Here is a 23,365-nt window from a genome sequence, read left to right on the forward strand (position 1 = left end):
TGTCAAAGCCCAATAAAAGCTACACTATAAAGAATAAACTTTAATGTATCCAAATAATAAAACAAAGGAATTGACCTAAGTGACTTTAGAAAATGTTATAACTATAAATTATAAAGCCAGGGATGCCTGGGTGGCTCAGTTAAGCATCTGCCTTCGGCTCAGGTCATGATCTCGGGGCCCGGGGATCAAACCCTGCATCAGGATCCCTGCTTAGTGGGGAGACTGCTTCTCCCTCTCCCTCTACCCCCCGCTTGTACTCAATCTCTCATTTACTCTTTCCCTCAAATAAATAAAATCTCTTTTTAAAAAATTAAACGTTATTATATATGAACCTCATGATAACCACAAACTGAAAACCTATACTAGATGAACAAGACACAATGAGAAAAGAATCTAAACATAACACTGAAGAAAGTCATCAAACCACAAGAGAAGAGAGCAAGAAACAAGAAAGGAAAAGAGGACTATGAAAACAATTAACAAAACGGATCAAGTCCCACAGGAGGCTCCCTGCTCAGCAGGAAGCCTGTTATTCCCTCTTCCCCTCCCCCTGCTTGTGCTCTCTCTTTCCCTCTCTGACAAATAAATAAAATTTAAAAAAAATAAATAAATTACAAAGCCATAGTCAAAAACAATCATGTAAACACTGTACTATGGTTGGTAAACTCGTTTCTTACAGAGGTACAGGTTAACAATTCTGAAATTACTTTGCATGTATAATGAATCTGGACAAATAAATAAATGGATGGTGGATAGCTAGAGCCAGGATTCTCACAGTTGGAAAAGTAATAACAGATTAACAAAGAAGGTGTAAATGAACACTATGATACTGGATTAGACGACACCATTATGAAATCAAGTTTATCTCTATGTACTCACACACAAAGGGATAGATTCATGTGTAGATGTAGATTGGTACAATTATCACCTAGCTTTTGTCTGCTCAAAGGGCCTAGAAGCAATGATACTCCAGTAGCAACAAACCATTTTTCAATAAAAGGCACCATGGCACATTACTGAAATGGTTAATTCTGGGACAGGAGGCAGAGAAAATATAACATAAGCCTGGAGTACTTTATAGTACCAGAAAGTAATGAAGTGCTTAAAATAACAACAAAAAGTATGACGCATCAAAGGGATACAGGAACCACTCTACAAACCTGAAAGAGCTCCCAATGGCCAAACTGGAACAATTTGAACAACAAAATAAATAACATAGCATTAGTTTATAATCTAACAAATAAACTAATAATAGTCTATATTGCTATAAATCAATGACTGATTATATAAACAAGTAGAAAAGACAAATCTTTCTTAAAGAAAAATTCTAAATTTTATGTGCAGATAATGGCCACTAAGGGAGACAGAGTTTTAATTTCTGCCTTCTCCCAACTTGGGTAAGCTAGACTATGTGACTGATTTCCAAAGAACAGAGTAGAGATAAGTAAAAATAATAAATCCAGTAATGTCATGTAGGTCTAATGTACCTTGAATATGATGTGATGAGAAAGGTATTTCACCTCTGGTAAATTTTTTTAAAAATGTATAACCCCAGTCTAATTACAAGAAAAACAACAAACACACTAGTGAACATTCTACAGAATACTTGCACAACACTCAAGACTGACAAGATAATGCAAAATAAAGAATGAGAGGTTGTCATAGACCAGACAAGACTGTTGGAGACATGATAATTAAATGCAGTGTGATATACCCTAAATCAGATCCTGGAACAGAATGTGGACATGAAAAATGGTGAAATTCAAATACAGTTTGGAGTTTAGTTAACATATGCCAACAATGTATCAATTTCTTAGTCTGGACAAATCCACCTGGCAATGTAAAATGTTAACAGTGGGAAATTTGGGTACATTAAATATGGGAGCTTTTTTTTCCTACTATCATTTCAAATTTTCTGCAAAAAATTATTCCAAACTAAAACATTTTAAAATGTCACTAAATGATTTGCATGAAAGTAACAAATGTTATTCTTCATGTCAAGCTTGAATTTTTTAAAAATTTATTTCCTCATGAACAAATCACAGTGTTAAGCATCTGAAACTGTTTTACCTATCTAGACCAACCTTCTTAAAAATCTGTTTCAATACTATTTACTAGCTTAAAGTTCTCTGATGATAAAACCACCATAGAACTTTCAGACAAATACTTAATAAACTTACTGAGCCTTAGATTTACAATGGCAATGTTACTTTGTTAATTCAATATTAATTAATTAAATCATTATAAAAAAGGCAAAACAGTACATATATTCAGTTATAAAATGAATAAGATCTGAGAATCTAATTTATAACATGGTAAGTATAGCTGATAACACTGTCCTTTAAAACTAAAATTTGCTAAAAGAATAAAACGTAAATGCTTTCACCAAAAAAAAAAAAATGGGGATAATAAATATGTGAGGTCATGGATATGTAACTCAAAAGGATGAATCCTTCTGTTTGGCAGGAAGCTAAGCCTAAGGAACAGGAGGATGGACCTTAGACATCCCGATGGAGAGCCCCAACTGAGGGACCCAGGGGCCACCCAGAGACCACCCCATTCTACCCACCTAGCAAGAAGTTTGCAGTTACAACATCCCTACAGAGTTAAGTTTGTTGTGTTTGTTGCATTTGTGCAGAAAGCAGTCACTTGTCCTTATGTTTCTAGAATAGAAATAATCTTGTGGTTTCCTACCCCATTAATAATGGCATTTCAAATTTACCTTGGGAAAGGACATGGATTGTTGGCTAATTATTAAATAATCTAGGCCTGTCACTCAAATGTTATGATCCTAGAACCCACCCAAAAGAAGAAACTGATATAAGTCCACACCCAGGAGTTTCGACTTTGTCTCTCTTGAGCGGCCAATCTTTCCCTTGGAGTACATGTTAATAAAATGCTGCTTTGCCTTTCTTTCATTTTGCTATCCTATAATTCTTTAATGTGGGCAGTGAAAACAGCTGAGGCTTCTTTCCTTTTCATTCTCTCAGTAACACTTCCAAAATATATTCATTTTTCAAAATCATATATTGTAGACTTTAAATATTTTACAACTCTGTACATTACAACTGAATAAACCTGAAAACAGTAAAATTTAATAAAAAAAGAAGCAAACTGATGGATTCTAAAGAACGCTGATATTTTTGACAGTGAAAATTAGACTTTTAAAAAAAGATTTATTTAGTTATTTATTTGACAGACAGAGATCACAAGTAGGCAGAGAGGCAGGCAGAGAGAGGGGAAAAGGAGGCTCCCTGCTGAGCAGAGAGCCCGATGTGGGGCTCAATCCCAGGACCATGAGATCATGACCTGAGCCGAAGGCAGAGGCTTTAACCCAGGTGCCCCGAAAATTAGAATTTAACACACATCTAAAACCTCAAAGTATCTCAAAGTAACATAATAGTTTAAAAAGAAAAAAGGTACAAATAATTAAAAATTAATTCGTTTTGTGAATAGTACAATTTGCTGCTTTTCCGGGTGCCAAATAAGAAATATTTGGATCTTGTATTATGAGAATTACTGTCATAAGGCTAGACAGTATTGTAAATATTAACCTTCCATAGTGATGACACTTTAAAACAACAGGGAAAAAGACCAGCAGCAACTCTTCTAATAACATAAAGTTGGGAAAGAAATTTAACTGTTTTCAGAGTATGAAGAGAGAGGTCTTATTACCATCTAATATTCAGACAGCTGGAAGAAACTGCAATTGTGACTTAGACACCAGATGCATTTTTATTTGTTTATAAAATCTCCCCTAAAAACCCTAAACACTTCTAGACTGAAAAACTGGCAACATTAAGAGTGCTTTCACCTTAATAAAATTATACTAAGAAACAGAAAGAAAGAAAAAAATAGGAACAAATGAAACAAAAACCAGATACTGAATAGTTGTTAAACAGAACATCAGCATATTTTTTATTCAACTTGCTTATTTATCTCAGTGCCTGTTAATGTATTACCTGGATCAACCAAAGCCTTGTTAAAGATTTCCTTAAGTTTCCTACTCTTCACATTCCTTCCTTGAGCAAGATTTCTGTACATCTCATAGCCTATGATCATAACGCCACCATCTTCTTGCCACCTCTGCAGCATGTAGCTTCTCTCCTGAGGACGTTTCACAGTTGCTAATTCAGAGACCTTTTGTGGGAAAATAAAGATTTTTAAAGGTAGCTATTAGGAATGTAGGAATACTGGATATTCCCATGGAAATATGCATAAATGGTAATTAATCTTTTTCTTTTACTATATGAATTTCATGCAGTTATTTTAATAAAAGAAAATATTTAAATTATAATACCTCAAGCTTCTCATCATCTTTTAATCCCTCCTGCCACTTCTCAAATTCATTCATCCAATTCAAAGCAGTATTAAGAGGACAAACCACCAAAGCTGTGCTGAAATCCAATTTGTCGCACAAAAGAACTGTATGAAGAAAACTTACCACCTACAAGAAAACAAATTAAGTTATCATCATCAACTAAAATATCTGAAAAAAGTTAAAACCATCGTACAATTTACTAGTTTTGTTTTCTTTTACCTTCAAACAATAAAGCAACCAAACAACGGTCATAATTTCCAAACCAGGCAAAGTATGGGGAAAGAGATATAATATATAAAAAGATAGCATCTGGGGCGCCTGGGTGGCTCAGTTGTAAAGCGTCTGTCTTTGGCTCAGGTCATAATCCCAGGGTCCTAGGACCAAGCCTGCATCAAGTCACCTGCTCTGCGGGAAACCCACTTTCTCCCTCTCCCATTTCCCCTGCTTGTATTCCCTTTCTTATTGTCTCTCTCTTTTTCAAATAAATAAATCTTTAAAAAAAGATGGAGCTTGATTACATGATGTATGAAGTTCTTCTAACTCTAAAGCTTCACGATCCTGTGATCAGTATTAACAGTAAAAGAAATAAACACACCAAAACTAAGTCCCTACTCTCTGCACAATGTCCCTCCCTACAAACCTCAGAAACTGCCATTGCCAATTTAGAAGAGTGGTGTTATACAGTATTTTTTTTTCATTTTATATTGTTCTGAACTGATATCTTGTGAAGATGGAGGTGAAATATGAGGACCCTAGGCTCACCTCATCCCACAAATACAATAACTATAAAATCATCATAAATATCCCAGAAATAAACCTAAAGACTGGGAGAACAAACTCCGTAAGTGAAGGTAGAAAAGAGGCCACATCAAAGACGGTAGAAAGTACAGCCATGTGGTTTGGGACAGAAACAGATCAAGGCCACCATGGTGGGCAGGGAGATGCAGTCCTGGAGAAGGACAAAAGAGAGTCTACCACAAAGGGTAGCACACAGGAAAAATGAATCCCAAAAGCAACTGGCTTGGAAAATGAGGGCGCCAAATTTGTTGAGTTCTTGCAATCAGTGGAGCTTAAAGTCCTGAGTTTTAAAGGTCAGCAGGCATGGCTGAGATACAGCCTGGAGGATACTGTGCTGCTCCTGGAGAGAAGGCAAACAGTGCATGGACATATAGCATGGAAACAGCAAAATGAAGGGCACCTGGGGGCACACAGTAGGGAGGGTTTTTGCTCCTCTCAGACCACATCCCAGGGAAAGAGCATTCACAAAGAGACCCCTCCAGGAACAAAGAAACCAGTCAATATCTTCTTTTCACCCTTCCCCTCAGCATAAGCACAAGGGCACCTGTGGGAAGCAGAAAAGCACTAACATTTGTTACCTACCTCGTTTAGACTAAGCCCCAACTGCCAGCATTTGAGCAAAAGCACCCCTCTGGGTCATGCTTCCCTTAGTCCCAGGGGAGAAGGCCCTCTTCCCCAGAAGACCTGCCCAAATCTCTGCTCACACCATGTCTCCCAACCTGGAAGTTTTCAAGATCTCAGCTCAGTAGCAGTTATAACCCTTTTCATTTCAGAAGCAGACCTGAGCACACCTAGTTAAAAGATGCCACATTCAAGCAAGGAATCACAGTGCCCACAACAGGCAAAGAGAGCCTCTACAGAAGGCTTCTGTGAAGGATAAAGCGGCCAGGACAAAACAACAAAGCACACACAGCATCCACTGGAGACACTCCCACAAACACCAGACCCTAGGGATCAGGGGACACTATATGTCATGGCACTACAAAACCTTTTCTTCATAAGGCCTTTTTTTCTAAAGAACAGGAAACCAAGCTCACTTTTCTAACACAGAGAAACACATACAGAGGTGTAGACAAAATGGAAAGATAGAGAAATTTAACCCAAAGGAAAGAATACAACAAGGCCACAGCCACATATCTAAACAAAACAGATATAAGTAATATACCTGATAAATAATTTAAAGGAATAATCATAATGATATTTACTGGACTTGTGAAAAGAGAGGAAGACATGAGTGAGACCCCTAACAGAGGGATAAGAAATAATCTAGCAGAGATAAAAGGCTTAATAAATGAAATGAGGGGTGCCTTGGTGGATCAGTTAGTTAAGCGCATCTGCCTTTAGTTCAAGTCATGATCCTGGGGTCCTGGGATGGAGTCCTGTATCAGGCTCCTTGCTCAGTGAGGAGACAGCTTCTCCTTCCCCCTTCCCTCCCCACACTCACTGATGCTATCTATCCTGCTCACTCTCAAATAAATAAATAAAATCTAAAAAGGGGGGCGTCAGTAAGTGACATGAAAAACAGGTTAGATGGACTAAAATTTCTGTGCTGGAAGAAGCACAGAAATTAATTAATGACCTGGAAGACAGAGAGTAATGGAAAGTAATCAGGCTAAGCAAAACAGAAAAAAATATTATGCAAAATGAGAAGTGACAGGGAAATGAGTGACTCCATCAAACATAACAAGATTTGTATTACAGGAATCCCAAAGGAAGATGACAGAGAAAAGAGGGCAGAAAATTTATTTGAAAAAAATAATAGTTGAAAACGTCCCTTACTTGGGGAAGGAAGCAGATATCCAGTTCCAGGAAGCACAGAGAACTCCCAACAAAAGCATACCAAGACATACTGTAATTAAATCAGTGAAATATGGTGAAAAAAAAATTTTTAAAGCAGTAAGACAAAAGAAGAAACTAACATAAAATGAACAACCCGTAAGGCTACCAGCAGCTTTTAAAGCAGAAATTACAAAGTGAAAAAAACATGTAGAAAACTACATGGAAACAAATGAAAATGAAAACACAGTGACCAAAAACGTCTGAGATGGAGCAAAAAAAAGCAAGGTTACACCAATACTAGCTACCTTAAGAGGCAAAAAATATCTGAAATAAACAACCCAATCTTATACCTAAAGAAGCTAGGAAAAAAGCAACAAACAAAACCTAAAACCAGCAGAAGGAAGGAGATAATAAAAATCACAGCAGAAATAAATGATTCAGAAAATAAAAAATAGAGAAGGTCAATGAAACAAGGATCTGGTTCCTTGAAAAATATCAATTAAATACATAAACCCCTAGCTAAACTAAGAAGTAAAAAGAAAGAAAAAGAAGCGTTGACAAGGATGTGGAAAAAAAGGAATCATCTTTTTGTGGGAAAACAAACTGGTAGAGCCACAGTGGAAAAGAGAATGGAGACTCCTCGAAAAGTTAAAAATAGAATTGCCCTATAATCCAGCAATCACACTACTGGGTATTACCCAAAGAGTAGAAAAACACTAATTCATTCAGAGGCATACATGTTTTTTAAACATACTATGTTTTTAAAAAGCATAATTTATAGCATCCAAATTATGGAAGCTGCCCAGGTATCCATCCATAGATGCATAAGGATGTGACACACACACACACACACACACACACACACACACACACACACTGGGATACGATTTAGTATCAATATCAAATATTGATATTTGATATTTAATAATATCAAAATCTTCCAATTTGCTACAACATGGGCGGAGCTAGAAAGCAAAATGCTAACTGTAGTAAGTCAGTCAGAGTAACAAAAATACCACAGGATTTCACTCATATGTGAAATTTAAGAAAAAAAAAATAAATGAACAAAGGGAAAAAAAGAGAGAGGGACAAATTAAGAAAAAGACCCTTACTTAGAAAGAACAAACTAGTGGTTACCAGAGGGGAGAGTGGTAAGGGGACAGAATAAATAGATGATGGGGACTAAGGGGTGCACTTGTCATAATGAGCACTGAGTGATGTATGGAATTAGTGATAACTATACTGCATACCTGAAACTAATAGAACACTGTACATTAACTGAATGGAATTAAAAACTTAAAAGCCAATGCAGGGGTGGTTCAACACCTACAAATCAATCAATGTGATATGCCGCATTAATAAAAGAAAGCATAAGAACCATATGATCCTCACAACAGATGCAGAAAAAGCATGACAAAATACAGCATCCTTTCTTAATAAAAATTCTCAAGAAAGTAGGGATAGATTGCAACCTACCTCAACACCATAAAGGCCATATATGAAAGACTCACAGCTAACATCATCCTCAATGAGGAAAAACTGAAGAGTTTTCCCCTAAGGCTAGGAACATAACAGGAATGTCCACTCTAACCACTCTTGTTCAACATAGAACTAGAAGTCTAGTCTCAGCACAAAAAGAAATAAAAGGTATCCAAATCAGCAAGGAAGACATTCAGTCTTTGCAGACAACATGATACTCTGTAGAAAACCTGAAAGACTCCAAGAAAAAACTGATAGAACTGACACACAAATTCAGCAAAGTCAGGATATAAAAGCAATTTACAGAACTGTGCTTCATGTCTACACACCAACAATTAAGCAGCAAAAAGAATAATCAAGGAATTGATCCAATTTATGATTGCACCAAAAAACACAAGATAACTAAGAATAAGAGGTAAAAGATTTATACTCTGAAAACTACAGAACATTTATCAAAGACAATGAAGAGGACACAAAGAAATGGAAAAACAGTCCATTCTCATGGATAGGAAGAACAAATATTGTTGAAATGTCTATACCACTGAAAGCAATCTACACATTTAATGCAATCCCTATCAAAATACCATTAGTATTTTTCACAGAGCTAGAACAAACAATCTTAAAATTTGTATGGAAGCACAAAACAACCCAAATAGCCAAAGCAATCTTGAAAAGGAAAAGCAAAGCTGGAGGCATCATGATTTCAGATCTCAGGCTGTATTACAAAGCTATAATCACCAAGACAGTATGGTACTTGCCTGAAAACAAATACATAAAGCAATGAAACAGAATAGAGAACCCAGAAATGGAACCACAACTATATGGTCAACTGACAAAGCAGGAAAGAATACCCAATGGAAATAAGACAGTCTCTTCAACAAATGGTGCTGGGAAAAATGGACAGCAACAGGCAAAGAATGAAACTGGACTTACTTTATTTCCACCACACACAAAAATAAATTCCAAGTGGATGAAAGATCTAAATCTGAGACAGAAAACCATCACATTCTTAGAAAACAGGCTGCAACATCTTTGACCTTAGCCATAGCAACTTCTTACCAGACATTTCTATAGCGATAAGGAAAACAAAAGCAAAAATGAACTACTGTGACTCCATCAAGATAAAAAGTTTCAGCACAACAAAGGAAACAACAAAACTAAAAGGCAACCTACCAAATGGGAGATTCTTGAAAATGACATATCAGATAAAGGTCTAGCATCCAATATCTGTACAAAGAACTTATCAAATTGAATACCCAAAAAATAAATACTCCAGTTAAGAAGTAGTCAGAAGACATGAACAGAGATTTCTCCAAAGAAGACATGAAAAATAGAACTACCCTACAATCTAACAATTGTACTACTAGGTATTTATCCAATGGATAACAAAACTACTGAATTGAAGGGACACATACACCCCTATGTTTACAACAACACTATCAACAATAGCCAAATTATGGGAAGAACCCAAATGTCCACTGACCTATGAATGGATAATTAAGATATGGTATAGCTATACAATGGAATATTACTCTACCATCAAAAAGAATGACACAAGGGCAGCTGGGTGGTTCAGTGGGTTGAGCCTCTACCTTCAGGCCAGGTTACGATCTCAAAGTCCTGGGATCAAGCCCCACATTGGGCTCTCTGCTCAGCAGGGAGCCTGCTTCCCCCTCTTTCTCTGTCTGCCTCTCTGCTTACTTGTGATCTCTCTCTCTCTCTCTCTCTGTCAAATAAATAAAATCTTTTTTAAAAATGACACATTGCCACTAGCAAGGACATGAATGGAACTAGAGTGAAATAAGCTAGTCAGAGAAAGACAAATACCAAATGACTTCACTCATATGTGGAATTTAGGAAACAAAATAGGTGAATATAGTGAAAGGGAAGGAAAAAAAAATAGGGTAAAAACTGAGAGGGAGGCTGGGGTGCCTGGCTGGCTCAGTTAGTTAAGTGCCTGTCTTTGGTTCAGGTCATGATCCCAAGGTCCTGGGATCGAGCCCCACATCGGGCTCCCTGCTGAACAGGGAGCCTACGTCTCTTTCTGCCTTTCCCTGTGGCTTGTGCTCTCTCAAAGAAATAAATAAAATCTTTTAAAAAAAGCTGAGAGGGAGGCAAACCATACGAGACTTAACTGTAGAAGACTGTTGGAAGGGAGGTGGGGAGGGCTAGGAGGATGGGCTAAATGGGTGATAGGCATTAAGGAGGGCACTTGTGATGAGCACTGGGTGTTATATGTAAGTGGTGAGTTACTAAATTCTACTCCTGAAACCAATACTACAATAATACAACAATTAATATTGTTAAGTAACTTGAATTTCAATAAAATCTTGGGAAAAAAAAGAACCTTAAAAGCCAAAACAATTGGTTAAAATGGTTAAAAAATAAAAAAATAAATAAAGTGTTCTGACTCACTAAATTTATAATTATTATCTCATGGCTTAATATTACATATATATTCAATATATATATATATATATATATATATATATATATATTCACTAATATCATCTCTGCCACAAGCCCTGCCAATCAGAAATTCAGTATTTTAATAGTGAAAAATAGTTTATATTCTCATTACTATAGGATCACAGACTATTAAAAAAAAAGGAAGTTCATTTCCACCTCAGAATCTTTGCAGTTTTTACTGGCAATGCCTTGTAACCCCAATCCTTCACTTCATTAGGATCTCCGCTCATACATCACCTCCTTGAAGTTGCATTCCCTCTCTATTCTCTTTGAACACTTACTAGCTGAACGTACATATTTCTTATTTGATTAAAATCTCTCAACTGCACTACAATATAAGCTACCTGAGGAAGAGCTCTTGTTATTCCTGTTTACTGGCTGCTGTATCTCCAGACCCTATAACTTTGCCTGGGACAGAGAATATAATCCAACATATAATCCTGAATTTATTAATGCACAAGAACAGAACACCTTCATGTTCTTACCTGTAAAGTCTTACCAAGGCCCATACAGTGTGCTAGAATGCATCCTGAACCTGGAGATTTCTTTGTTTTTTTTACAGATTCACAGCAGCAATCCCACATAAACTGAACACCTAAAAATGATAGCTTCACTGAGTTTAAAGATCCAAGTTAAAAATCTTCCTTCACACACACATCAAAAACATAATAAAAACTTGTAAGAAACAGAATCTTAAGATGAGATAAAGAATCTCTTAAATATATATGAAATCCCCCCACCCTCACTAAGGTTAATTAGGAAAAAAAAAAGATAGTAAACTGAAGCATACAACAGGGCAATTTTCCTTCATTTGTCTATTCTATCACAGCAAACCTTCATTTCCTGAGAAAATCTGAAGAAACATATGAATAATCTAATATACAAATGTTATCTAAAATTTTATCTAATTTATAGATTCCTATCAAATATTATTTCAGGTTTATTGATTAGGAAAACTACCACGGAGATAATTTATTATTTCTCCTTTCATTCACTAGTAAAGACTAAAGAAGAAGGGGGGCTCACTACTCAAGGAGTAGAACTGTAGCACTTCCCTTATGAAGTCCTTCACTTACACACTCAAAACTGACTTACTCATTCCACTTTAACAAAACAGAGAGCGGGGATAATTTGGTATCTTTCAAAATACCAATGTCAGAATATTAACAAACATACCTGAAAAAAAATGTTGAAACAGAATTTCCTAAAAAAGGCTTTAGCTAATGGTGGTTCTCTCCCTACCCTGTAGCTGCCCCTACCCAACCATGGCAAACTATATGAAATCCACTTGCAATACATACCCATTTGTATGTGGCACTTATTTTGCCTCTACAACACTCATTTTCTTTGCAATCATTCAATTGTTTCTCTTCATTTATTTATGAGCTCTACAAGAGGTCTGAGTTCACGTCTGTTTTGCTCACCAATGTGCCTCTAGTGCTTACCAGAATGTGAGGCACACAGGGGACACCAAATACTGGTAAGACTTAATTAAAAATGCTTTAATCATGGGGCACCTGGCTCAGCTGGTTAAGTATCTGACTCGTGATTTAGGCTCTGGTCTTGATCTCAGGGTCATGAGTTCAAGCCCCACATTGAGCCTACTTAATAAAAACGTTTTCATCACAAAATTGTTTCTTACCATCTACTTGATGTGGTTTCAATTTGATAACCATATTTCTATGAACCTGCACTAAAGGTTCTTTGGTTTCTTCATCTTCATCTAAAACCAACTTGGTTGTTATTGGACACTTGGTGGGTGAAGCATCTTCAATTTCTATCACCTATAAGAAAGGGAATTATAGTTAGCTAACTCAAAGAAATCTTTCAAGCAATGGTGGAGTATTAGTGTTATTAAGGGAAATTTTCCAAAATATAGACATATCTATTTATGCACCACACATTCACTATTTTGGTTCAAGTAAGATCATGACAGAGCACAGGTTAATACATGATTTCCAAAATTAATACCTATATAAGACTTTGAACCACTGAGGAAATACCAGCAATTTAACTCATCAGTTCTCACATACACGATAGGTACAGTTGTGAGAAAAGCAGTACTCTAAAATAAACTACAGCACCAGCTTACAATTTTTAACAGACACATGGGTCCCAAACAAAGATGCTTTTATCTTCCTAGAAGACATATGAAAATGTGAAAGGGCACTTAAGGTTGTCACAATGACTAGTCAGGAGTGGTATTTAATACAGGCAGAGAGCAAAGTAAATACAGATGTTCAGTAACATAAAAGTCCTAAACAAGAACTGTTTGACCCAAAATGCCAAACAATTCCCACTGCAAAACAATGTAAATATGTACTGTGAAAGGGAAAAACTTTTAGAAACATTGGTTTGAGAACTACAGGCTACAAAAAGTTACAAAAATATAAAATATCCTCTAACTGTAAAAGGGAAACAATAATCTCAGGTTTCTTTTTTTTTTTTTTTTAAAGATTTTATTTATTTATTTGACAGAGAGAAATCACAAGTACACTGAGAGGCAGGCAGAGAGAGAGAGAGGGAAGCAGGCTCCCTGCTGAGCAGAGAGCCCGATGCGGGACTCGATCCCAGGACCCTGAGATCATGACCTGAGCCGAAGGCAGCGGCCTAACCCACTGAGCCACCCAGGCGCCCCAATAATCTCAGGTTTCTTATATAAGAAGAAACAAATAGATATAAATATATGTGAATACGTGTATACATTTTTTTGCTGTCTTATCCCAATATCTATCCATTACATAATACACCCAAGAACTGTATAAGGTAGGTACAAATATTCCCATTTTACAAATAAGAAGAAGTGAAGGACACAGAAGTTAAATAACTTACACAAAGTCATATAACTATTAAGTATTACAACACTAAGATACCAAGAGGATTAGATATTAGAGTCCTTGCTCTTAAGCACTACACAATACTACTTTAACAAAGGCAGTGCTGGTCTCAACAAACAACTTTATGATTCCATGAAAACCAATAAAGATCCATTATTTTGTTTTTTATAAGATTCATGATTTTAAAAATACAGACATCTTTAAGGAATACAATTTACCCAGTATTTCCTTTCTTATTTAGAACTGTAATAATGTACCCAGAGTAGGCTGGGATGACATCAGGTCAGAGGAGTTCAGTTAGATAGTTATTACACCATTCCAAACACCTACAAATCCAAAAGGAGATCAAAGAGAAGAGCAGCAATTCTAGGAACAGAAAATCGACCACTTTCTGGAAGGCAGAACGTGTGAAGAAGTAAATCCGAAAAGATGGAAAGATACACCACAGTGGGAGAGGCCGGCTCCCAGCAAGCAGCAGAGCAACAGAACACAAAATCAGAACTATTATAAAAGTCTGCTCCACTGAAGGACATTGCTCCAGAGGGTAAGCGGGGGTGGAGCCCTTGTGGGGACAGCGTGGTCTCAGGTCCCGTGGGGTCACAGAAGGATCGGGGGTGTCTGCGTGTAGAAGAGCTCGCAGGTATTAGAGCAGGGAAGCCGGCTGGCTACAGAGACAGAGCCTGATGAGTGAGCACCCCCAGGAAGACCACAGCAGCAGGATCTGGTGGGTTTGGAGACTCCAAACGGGGCTCTGTGCCAGAGATAAAAACGCTTGGTCACAGGCCAGGTGACATCGAAGCAAGCCCAGAGACCAGGGAGATGAGAGTGACTGAGTGCTTTTCTCCAAGGGCACAATGAGGAGAGGGGCACTGAGCTCTTGGTTTCTCCCCGCCAGAAACTGGGAGGCCGCCATTTTCATTCCTGTCCTCCAGAGCTATACAGAAAGTGTTCAGGGAAAAAAAAAAAAAAAAAAAAAAGCTCCCAAGAGCGAACCTGAGATGACTTAGCCTAGCCCCTGGCAAGGGCGGTGCAATTCCTCCTCTGGCAAAGACACTTGAGAATCACTATAACAGGCCTCTCCCCGAGAAGATCAGAAAGAACATCCAATGAAGACCAAGCTCACTGATCAAGGAGAACAGCGGAATTCCAGAGGAGGGGAAAGGAAAGCATGGAATTCATGCCTTTCTCCCCAAGATTCTTTAGTCTTGCAAAGTTAAATTTTTATTTTAATTTTTTTCTTATGAGAATATTTTTTACTCTTTCTCTTTTAACGTTTTTTAATGAGTCTACCTTAACAAGACTTTTCTTTAAAAACAATCTTTTTGAACCTTCATTATCATAGTCATATTTTATCCTTTGTTTTAACTAACTTTATTTCTTAGAGACATACAGGGTTTTTTCTTCTAAAAAATTCTGAGATACAACTTCTAATATCACACCATTCTGAACACCTACAAATCCAACAGCTGATTGAAGAGAAGAAAAGCAGCTATTCTAGAAACAGAAAATCGACCACTTTCTGAAAGATAGGACCTACCGAGAAGTGAATTCGAAGCACCAGAAGATAGACCATGGTAGGAGGGGCCAGCTCCTGGCAAGCAGTAGAGCAACAGAGCACAGAAATGGCGGGGGTGTGGGAGGTTGGGGTACCAGGTGGAGGGTATTATAGAGGGCATGGATTGCATGGAGCACTGGGTGTGGTGAAAAAATAATGAATACTGTTTTTCTGAAAATAAATAAATTGAAAAAATTAAAAATAAATAAAAAATAAATAAATTTAAAATTTAAAAAAAAGCTACTACTGCAAACAACTTTTTGGAAATAGGCAGAAGTACTGCTTGTAATAAAATAATATCCATAAAACAGCTTACGAAAGTAATTTTTATGGTTGTGCCACAATGTTAAAACATGGTAATTATATCAATATATACTGATAGGTTGTTTATTAAATAAAAACAAAATTTGAAGATCAAAAAAAAAAAAATCAGAACTTTTAGAAGTCTGCTCCACCTCATTCCAGAGGCTAAGCGAGGGTGGAGCCCTCGAGGGGACAGCACTGTCTCAGGTCCCACAGGGTCACAGAAGGATCAGAGGTATCTGAAGGTAGCAGATCAGGGAAGCCAGCTATAAAGATGGAGCAGAGGAGTGAGCTCTCAGCTCAGGGTTACCTTAAACTGTGATCCATGGCACAGTCAGGACACTGCTCTTTGAGCAAGGACCCCACAAATGGCAGATCCAGGGAGACCCCACCAGAAGAGTGGCAAGGATCTGCTGGGATTGGAGACTCTAACCAGGTCTGTGTGCCAAAGACAGAAATACTTGGTCACAGACTGAGTGAGCTCGGAGTGCAGCTGGACACCAGGGAAACAGGAGTGATTGAGAGCTTTTCTCCGAGGGCACACTGGGGAGCGGAGCCCCAAGCTCTTGGCTCCTCTGGGCCAGAGATTGGGAGGCCACCATTTTCATTCCCTTGACCAGAGCTCTATGGAAATTGGAAACCATTCAGGAAACAAAAGCTCCAGATAGCTAACCAGAGCAGATTACTTAGCCTGGACCCTGACAAGGCCATGCAATTCCACCTCGGGCAAAGACACTTTAGAACCACTACATAGAACCCTTTCCCAGAAGATCAGCAAGAAATACAGCCAAGACCAAACTCACTGATCAAGGAGAACAGCGGAATTCCAGAGGAGGGGAAAGCAAAGCATGGAATTCATGGCTTTCTCCCCATGACTCTGAAGTCTTGAAAACATAATTAAATTAAAAACTCTTTTTTCTTATTCTATTTTTTTAAACTTTTACTCGTTCCTCTTTTAATGCTTTTTAACTAGTTTATCTTAACAATACCTTTCTTAAAAAAATCTCTTGGAACCTTTATAATTATAGTCATATTTTACCTTTCATTGTATCTAACTTTATCTTTTGCATACACATAGGGTTTTTTCTTCTAAAAATTTTGGGATACAACTTCTAATAGATCAAAATATACCCTAAGTCTAGCACAGGGTTTGTCATAATCTTCAGCCTGACCAATATCTCTCCACATTCTTTTTCTTTATTTTCCCAACCAACTTACCTTATCAACTACTTTTTTAGAATTTTTTTTACATTTTTATCTTTACAGTCACATTCTATCTGTGCATCGTGCTTACCCTTATTTTGTGTGTGTGTTTGTGTGTTTGTGTGTGTGTGTGTGTGTATGTGTGTTTAAGTTTTTCTTTCTTTAAAATTTTGGGAGGTAGTTTCTGCTAAGAGACCAAAATATAGCCAAAATAAAGTGGGCATCTCTGTTCTATTCACCAATCTAATTATTACATATTTTTCTTCCTTAATTTTCTTTAAATTTTTGTTTGGACTTCTTTTTATCCCCTTTTTCTTCCCATGATTTGGGGTCTCTTCTGATTTGGTTAACAAACATTTTTCTGGGGTCTTTCCTACCCTTTCAGTAATTTATTCTCTCATTCATGTATTCTTATCTGGATAAAATGACAAGGGGGAAAAACTCAACACAAAAAAAAGAACAAGAGGCAGTACCGAGGGCTAGGGACTCAATCAATACAGACATTGTTAATACGTCAGATCTAGAGTTCAGAATGACAATTCGCAAGGTGCTAGCTGGGCTTGAAAAAGGCAAGGAAGATATTAGAGGAACCCTGTCTGAAGAAATAAAAACCCTTTCTGGAGAAATAAAAGAACTAAAATCAAACCAAGTTGAAATTTAAAAAGCTATTAATGAGGTGCAATCAAAAATGGAGGCTCTTACTGCTAGGATAAATGAGGCAGAAGAAAGAAGTAGTGATATAAAAGACCAAATGACAGAGAATAAAGAAGCTGAGCAAAAGAGAGACAAACAACTACTGGACCACGAGGGAAGTATTCGAGATATAAGTGACAAAATAAGACAAAATAATATTAGAATAATTGGGGTTCCAGAAGAAGAAGAAAGAGAGAAGGGAGCAGAAGGTATATTGGAGAGAATTATTGTAGGGAATTTTCCTAATATGGCAAAGGGAACAAGCATCAAAATCCAGGAGATGCAGAGAACCCCCCTCAAAATCAGTAAGAATAGGTTCATACCCCACCATCTAGTAGTAAACCATACAAGCCTTAGTGACAAAGAAAAAATCCTGAAAGCAGCCTGGGACAAAAAGTCTGTAACACACAATGGTAAAAATACTAGACTGGCAGCAGACTTATCCACAGAGACCTGGCAGGCCAGAAAGAACTGGAATAATATATTCAGAGCACTAAATGAGAAAAACATGCAGCCAAGAATACTATATCCACTTAGGCTATCACTGAAAATAGAAGGAGAGATAAAAACCTTCCAGGACAAACAAAAACTAAAAGAATTTGCAAACACCAAATCGGCTCTACAGGAAATATTGAAAGGGGTCCTCTAAGCAAAGAGAGACCCTAAAAGTAGTAGATCAGAAAGGAACAGAGACAATATAAAGTAACAGTCACCTTACAGGCAATACAATAGCACTAAATTCCTACCTTTCAATAGTTACCCTGAATGTAAATGGGCTAAATGCCCCAATCAAAAGACACAGGGTATTGGAATGGATAAAAAAACCAAAACCCATCAATATGCTGCCTACAAGAAACTCATGTAAGACCAAAAGACACCTCCAGATTTAAAGTGACGGGTTGGAAAACAATTTACTATGCTAATGGACATCAGAAGAAAGCTGGGGTGGCAATCCTTCTATCACATCAATTAGATTTTAAGTCAAAGACTATAGTAAGAGATGAGGAAGGACACTATATCATTCTCAAATGGTCTGTCCAACAAGAAGATCTAACAATTTTAAGCATCTATGCCCCTAACATGGGAGCAGCCAACTATATAAACCAATTAATAACAAAATCAAAGAAACAGAGCAACAATAATACAATAGCAGAGGACTTTAACACTCCCCTCACTGAAACGGACAGATCATCCAAGCAAAAGATCAACAAGGGAAAAAAGGTCTTAAATGACACACTGGACCAGACGACATCACAGATATATTCAGAACAATCCATCCCAAAGCAACAGAATACACATTCTTTTCCAGTGCACATGGAACGTTCTCCAGAATAGATCACAACCTGGGTCATAAATAAGGTCGCTGTACCAAAAGACTGGGATCATTCCCTGCATATTTTCAGACCACGATGCTATGAAGCTAGAACTCAATCAAAGAGGAAATTTGGAAAGAACCCAAATACCTGGAGGCTTAAGAGCATCCTACTAAAGAATGAATAGGTCAACCAGGAAACTAAAGAAGAATATTAAAAAATCCATGGAAGGGCGCCTGGGTGGCTCAGTGGGTTAAGCCACTGCCTTCGGCTCAGGTCATAATCTCAGGGTCCTGGGATTGAGTCCCGCATTGGGCTCTCTGCTCAGCAGGGCGCCTGCTTCCTCCTCTCTCTCTCTCTGCCTGACTCTGCCTACTTGTGATCTCTCTCTGTCAAATAAATAAATAAAATCTTTAAAAAAAAATCCATGGAAGTAAATGATAATGAAAATACAACTATTCAAAATCAATGGGACACAGCAAAGGCAGTTCTGAGAGGAAAATATATAGCAATACAAGCCTTTCTCAAGAAACAAGGTCTCAAATACACAACCTAACCCTACACCTAAAGGAGCTGGAGAAAGAACAGCAAAGAAAGCCTAAACCCAGCAGGAGAAGAGAATAATGAAGATCAGGCAGAAATCAATGAAACAGAAACAAATCAATGAAACTAGGAGCTAGTTCTTTGAACGAATTAATAAGATTGATAAACCCCTGGCCAGACTTATCAAAAAGAAAAGAGAAAGGACCCAAAGAAATAAAATCATGAATGAAAAGGGAGAGATCACAACCAACACCAAAGAAATGAAAACAGTTGTAAGAACATATTATGAACAACTATATGCCAGCAAATTCGACAATCTAAAAGAAACGGATGCACTCCTAGAGACGCATAAACTACCAAGACTGAACCAGGAAGAAATAGAACACTCGAACAGACCCATAACCAGTAAGGAGACTGAAGCAGTCATCAAAAATCTTCCAAAAAACAAGAGCCCATGGCCAAAGCACTTCCCAGGGAAATTCTACCAAACATTTAAAGAAGAATTAATTCCTATTCTCCTGAAACTGTTTCAAAAAATAGAAATGGAAGGAAAACTTCCAGACTCATTTTATGAGGCCAGCATTACCTTAATCCCAAAACCAGACAAAGACCCCATCAAAAAAGAGAATTACAGACCAATATCCCTGATGAATACAGATGCAAAAATTCTCACCAAAATACTAGCCAATATGATCCAACAGTAAATTAAAAGGACTATTCACTATGACCAAGTGGGATTTATTGCTGGGCTGCAATGTAGGTTCAATATCTGCAAATCAATGTAATATAATACATTAATAAAATAAAGAATAAGAACCACATGATACTCTCAATAGATGCTGAAAAATCATTTGACAAAGTACAGCAGCCTTTCTTGATCAAAACTCTTCAAAGTGTAGGGAGAGAGGGTACAATACCTCAGTATCATCAAAGCCATCTATAAAAAAAAAACGCAGCAAATATTCTCAATGGGGAATAACTGAGAGCTTTTCTGCTAAGGTAAGGAACACGGCAGGGATGCCCACTATCCCTTGCTATTCAAAATAGTACTAGAAGTCCTAGCCTCAGCAATCAGACAAGAAAAAGAAATTCAAGGCATCCGAATCAGCAAAGAAGAAGTCAAACTCTCACTCTTCGCAGATGATATAATACTTTATGTGGAAAACCCAAAAGTCTCCACTCCAAAACTGCTAGAACTTGTACAGGAATTCAGTAAACTGTCAGGATATAAAGTCAGTGCACAGAAATCAGTTGCATTTCTATATACCAACAACAAGACAGAAAAAAGAGAATTGAAGGAGTTGATCCCATTTATGATTGCACCCAAAACCATAAGATACCTGGGAATAAACCTAACCAAAGAGGCAAAGAATTTGTACTCAGAAAACTACTACATACTCATGAAAGAAATTGAGGAAGACACAAAGAAATGGAAAAATGTCCCATGCTCATGGATTGGAAGAATAAATATTGTGAAAATGTCTATGCTACCTAAAGCAATCTACACATTTACTGCAATCCCTATCCAAATATCATCCATTTTTTTCAAAAAAAATTGAACAAATAATCCTAAAATTTTATATGGAACCAGAAAAGACCTCGAATAACCAGAGGAACATTGGAAAAAAAGCCATAGTTGGTGGCATCACAATTCCAGACTTCAAGCTATATTACAAAGCTGTCATCATCAAGACAGTATGGTACTGGTACAGCAACACACACATAGATCAATGGAACAGAACAGAAATAGACCCTCAACTCTATGGTCAACTAATTTTTGACAAAGCAGGAAAGAATGTCCAATAAAAAAAATATGTCTCTTCAATAAATGGTGTTGGGAAAATCGGACAGCCACATGCAGAAGAATGAAACTGGACCATTTCCTTACACCACACACAAAAATCGAGTCAAAATGGATGAAAGACCTCAATGTGAGATAGGAATCTTCCAAAATCTTTGAGGAAAACACAGTCAGCTACGTCTTTGATCTCAGAAACACCAACTTCTTCCTAGATACATTGCCAAAGGCAAGGGAAGCAACAGCAAAAATGAACTATTGGGACTTAATCAAGATCAAAAGCTTTTGCACAGCAAAGGAAACCGTCAACAAAACCAAAAGGCAACTGACAGAATGAGAGAAGATAGTTGCAAATGACATATCAGATAAAGGGCTACTATCCAAAATCTCTAAAGAACTTTTCAAAGTCAACAGCCAGAGAACAAATAATTCAGTCAAGAAATGGGCAGAGGACATGAACAGACATTTCTGCAAAGAAGACATCCAGATGGTCAACAGACACATGAGAAAGTGCTTCACATCACTCGGCATCAGGGAAACACAAATCAAAATCACAATGAGATAAAACCTCACACCAGTCAGAATGGGTAAAATTAACAAGTCAGGAAATGACAGATGCTGGTGAGGATGCAGAGAAAGGGGAACCCTCCTACACTGTTGGTGGGAATGCAAGCTGGTACAGCCACTCTGGAAAACAGTATGGAGGTTCCTCAAAAAGTTGAAAATAGAGCTATCCTACGACCCAGCAATCGCGCCTCTGGCTATTTACCATAAAGACACAAATGTAGTGATCCCAAGGGGCACCCGCACCCGAATGTTTATAGCAACAATGTCCACAATAGCCAAACTATTGAAAGAATCTAGATGTCCATCAATGGATTAAAGGATATAGAAGATGTGGTATATATATATATACAATGGAATACTGTATAGCCATCAAAAGAAAATGAAATCTTGCCTTTTGCAATGATGTGGATGGAACTATAGGGTATTATATTGAGCGAAATAAGTCAATCAGAGAAAGACAATTATCATATGATCTCCCTGATACGAAGAATTTGAGAGGCAACGTGGGGTGTTTGGGGAGTAGGGAACGAAAAAATGAAAGAAGATGGGATCGGGAGGGTGACAAACCATAAGAGACTTTTAATCTCACAAAACAAACTGAGGGTTGCTGGGGGGAGGAGGGCAGGGAGTGGGTGGTTGGGTTATGAACATTGGGGAAGGTATGTGTTATGGTGAGTGCTGTGAAGTGTGTAAACTTGGGGATTCACAGACCTGTTCCCCTGGGGCCAATAATACATTATATGCTAATAAAAAATAAACTATTTAAAAAAAGAAAGATACAATGATTAAAAAAAAAGAATTGTAACAATCAATTACATAATATTCTCTACAGAAACTTTCAAATGTAAGAAAAAGTAGAACAGCATAATAAACCCTGTTCCCCATTATCCAACAATATCAAATGTTATCAACTTCTGGTCAGTTTTTTTTTTTTCACGGACAGCCTCCTACTCATTCTCCATCTCCTCATACCCCACAAATGATTTTGAAGCAAATGTTAGAAAGCATGGAATTTCATCTGTAAGTGTTTTTAAATGTCTCTTTAAAAGAATACTCTCTTTTTTAAACCGTAACTACATTAAATAAATAAAATCTTTATTTATTACTGGATATAAACAATTATAACATAAGTCACAAATTTGTGGTAAATTTACTGGAAACTGCACTTACATACAAATGCTAATGATATAGAAATCAAGATTAATACTAGGTGACACCATGGTGGAGTATAAATACCATGGACCATTTTGATCCAAACTCCATTTTAACAAGTTACTTAAACCCTCTTAGCTTCAGTTTTTTTCATCTACAAACTGGGAAAGCTTATACACAGCCCTTAAGTGGTTGTTGTGGAGATTAAATAAGACAATCTATGCAAGGTAACTGACAAAGACTAAATATTCACTAAATTTTTATAGTATTCTAGTTTAGATTGTATCCAAGCTTCATATCACTGGGGCAAATCCATTAAACAAAACTGAAAATTCCCTAAATGTCTTGTTCTTTTTGCAAGGTGTAGCAGGCAGAATCATAAAAATGGTTCCTAAGATCCCATCCTCTAGTGTACACGTCCTGGATAGTCCAATGCCTTTCACTGTGGTTGAGATCTGTAAATATGATGGGATATCATTCCCATAACTGAGTTAGCAATCAGTTGGGTTTGACTTAATCAGAAAGAGGGTTTTCCTAGGTGGGCCAGAGTTAATC

General features: G+C 37.3%; 1 protein-coding gene across 6 annotated transcripts in view; it reads right to left on the minus strand.

Annotated features, from left to right (window-relative positions):
- ATRX (ATRX chromatin remodeler) overlaps nucleotides 1–23,365 on the minus strand; it is a 300,618-nt gene that overhangs the window by 111,511 nt on the left and 165,742 nt on the right. For 5 of the 6 annotated variants that reach the window (XM_059158234.1, XM_059158233.1, XM_059158232.1 and 2 more), the window contains 4 exons: nucleotides 12,489–12,630; nucleotides 11,332–11,441; nucleotides 4,301–4,447; nucleotides 3,963–4,140 (listed from right to left, as the gene is read on the minus strand). In XM_059158234.1, the coding sequence (XP_059014217.1) occupies nucleotides 3,963–4,140; nucleotides 4,301–4,447; nucleotides 11,332–11,441; nucleotides 12,489–12,630 (577 nt within the window). The remainder of the gene's footprint in view (nucleotides 1–3,962; nucleotides 4,141–4,300; nucleotides 4,448–11,331; nucleotides 11,442–12,488; nucleotides 12,631–23,365) is intronic. The other variant, XM_059158235.1, reaches the window with a different exon arrangement.

This window comes from Mustela lutreola, chromosome X (assembly GCF_030435805.1).
Source record: "Mustela lutreola isolate mMusLut2 chromosome X, mMusLut2.pri, whole genome shotgun sequence".
NCBI lineage: Eukaryota > Metazoa > Chordata > Mammalia > Carnivora > Mustelidae > Mustela > Mustela lutreola.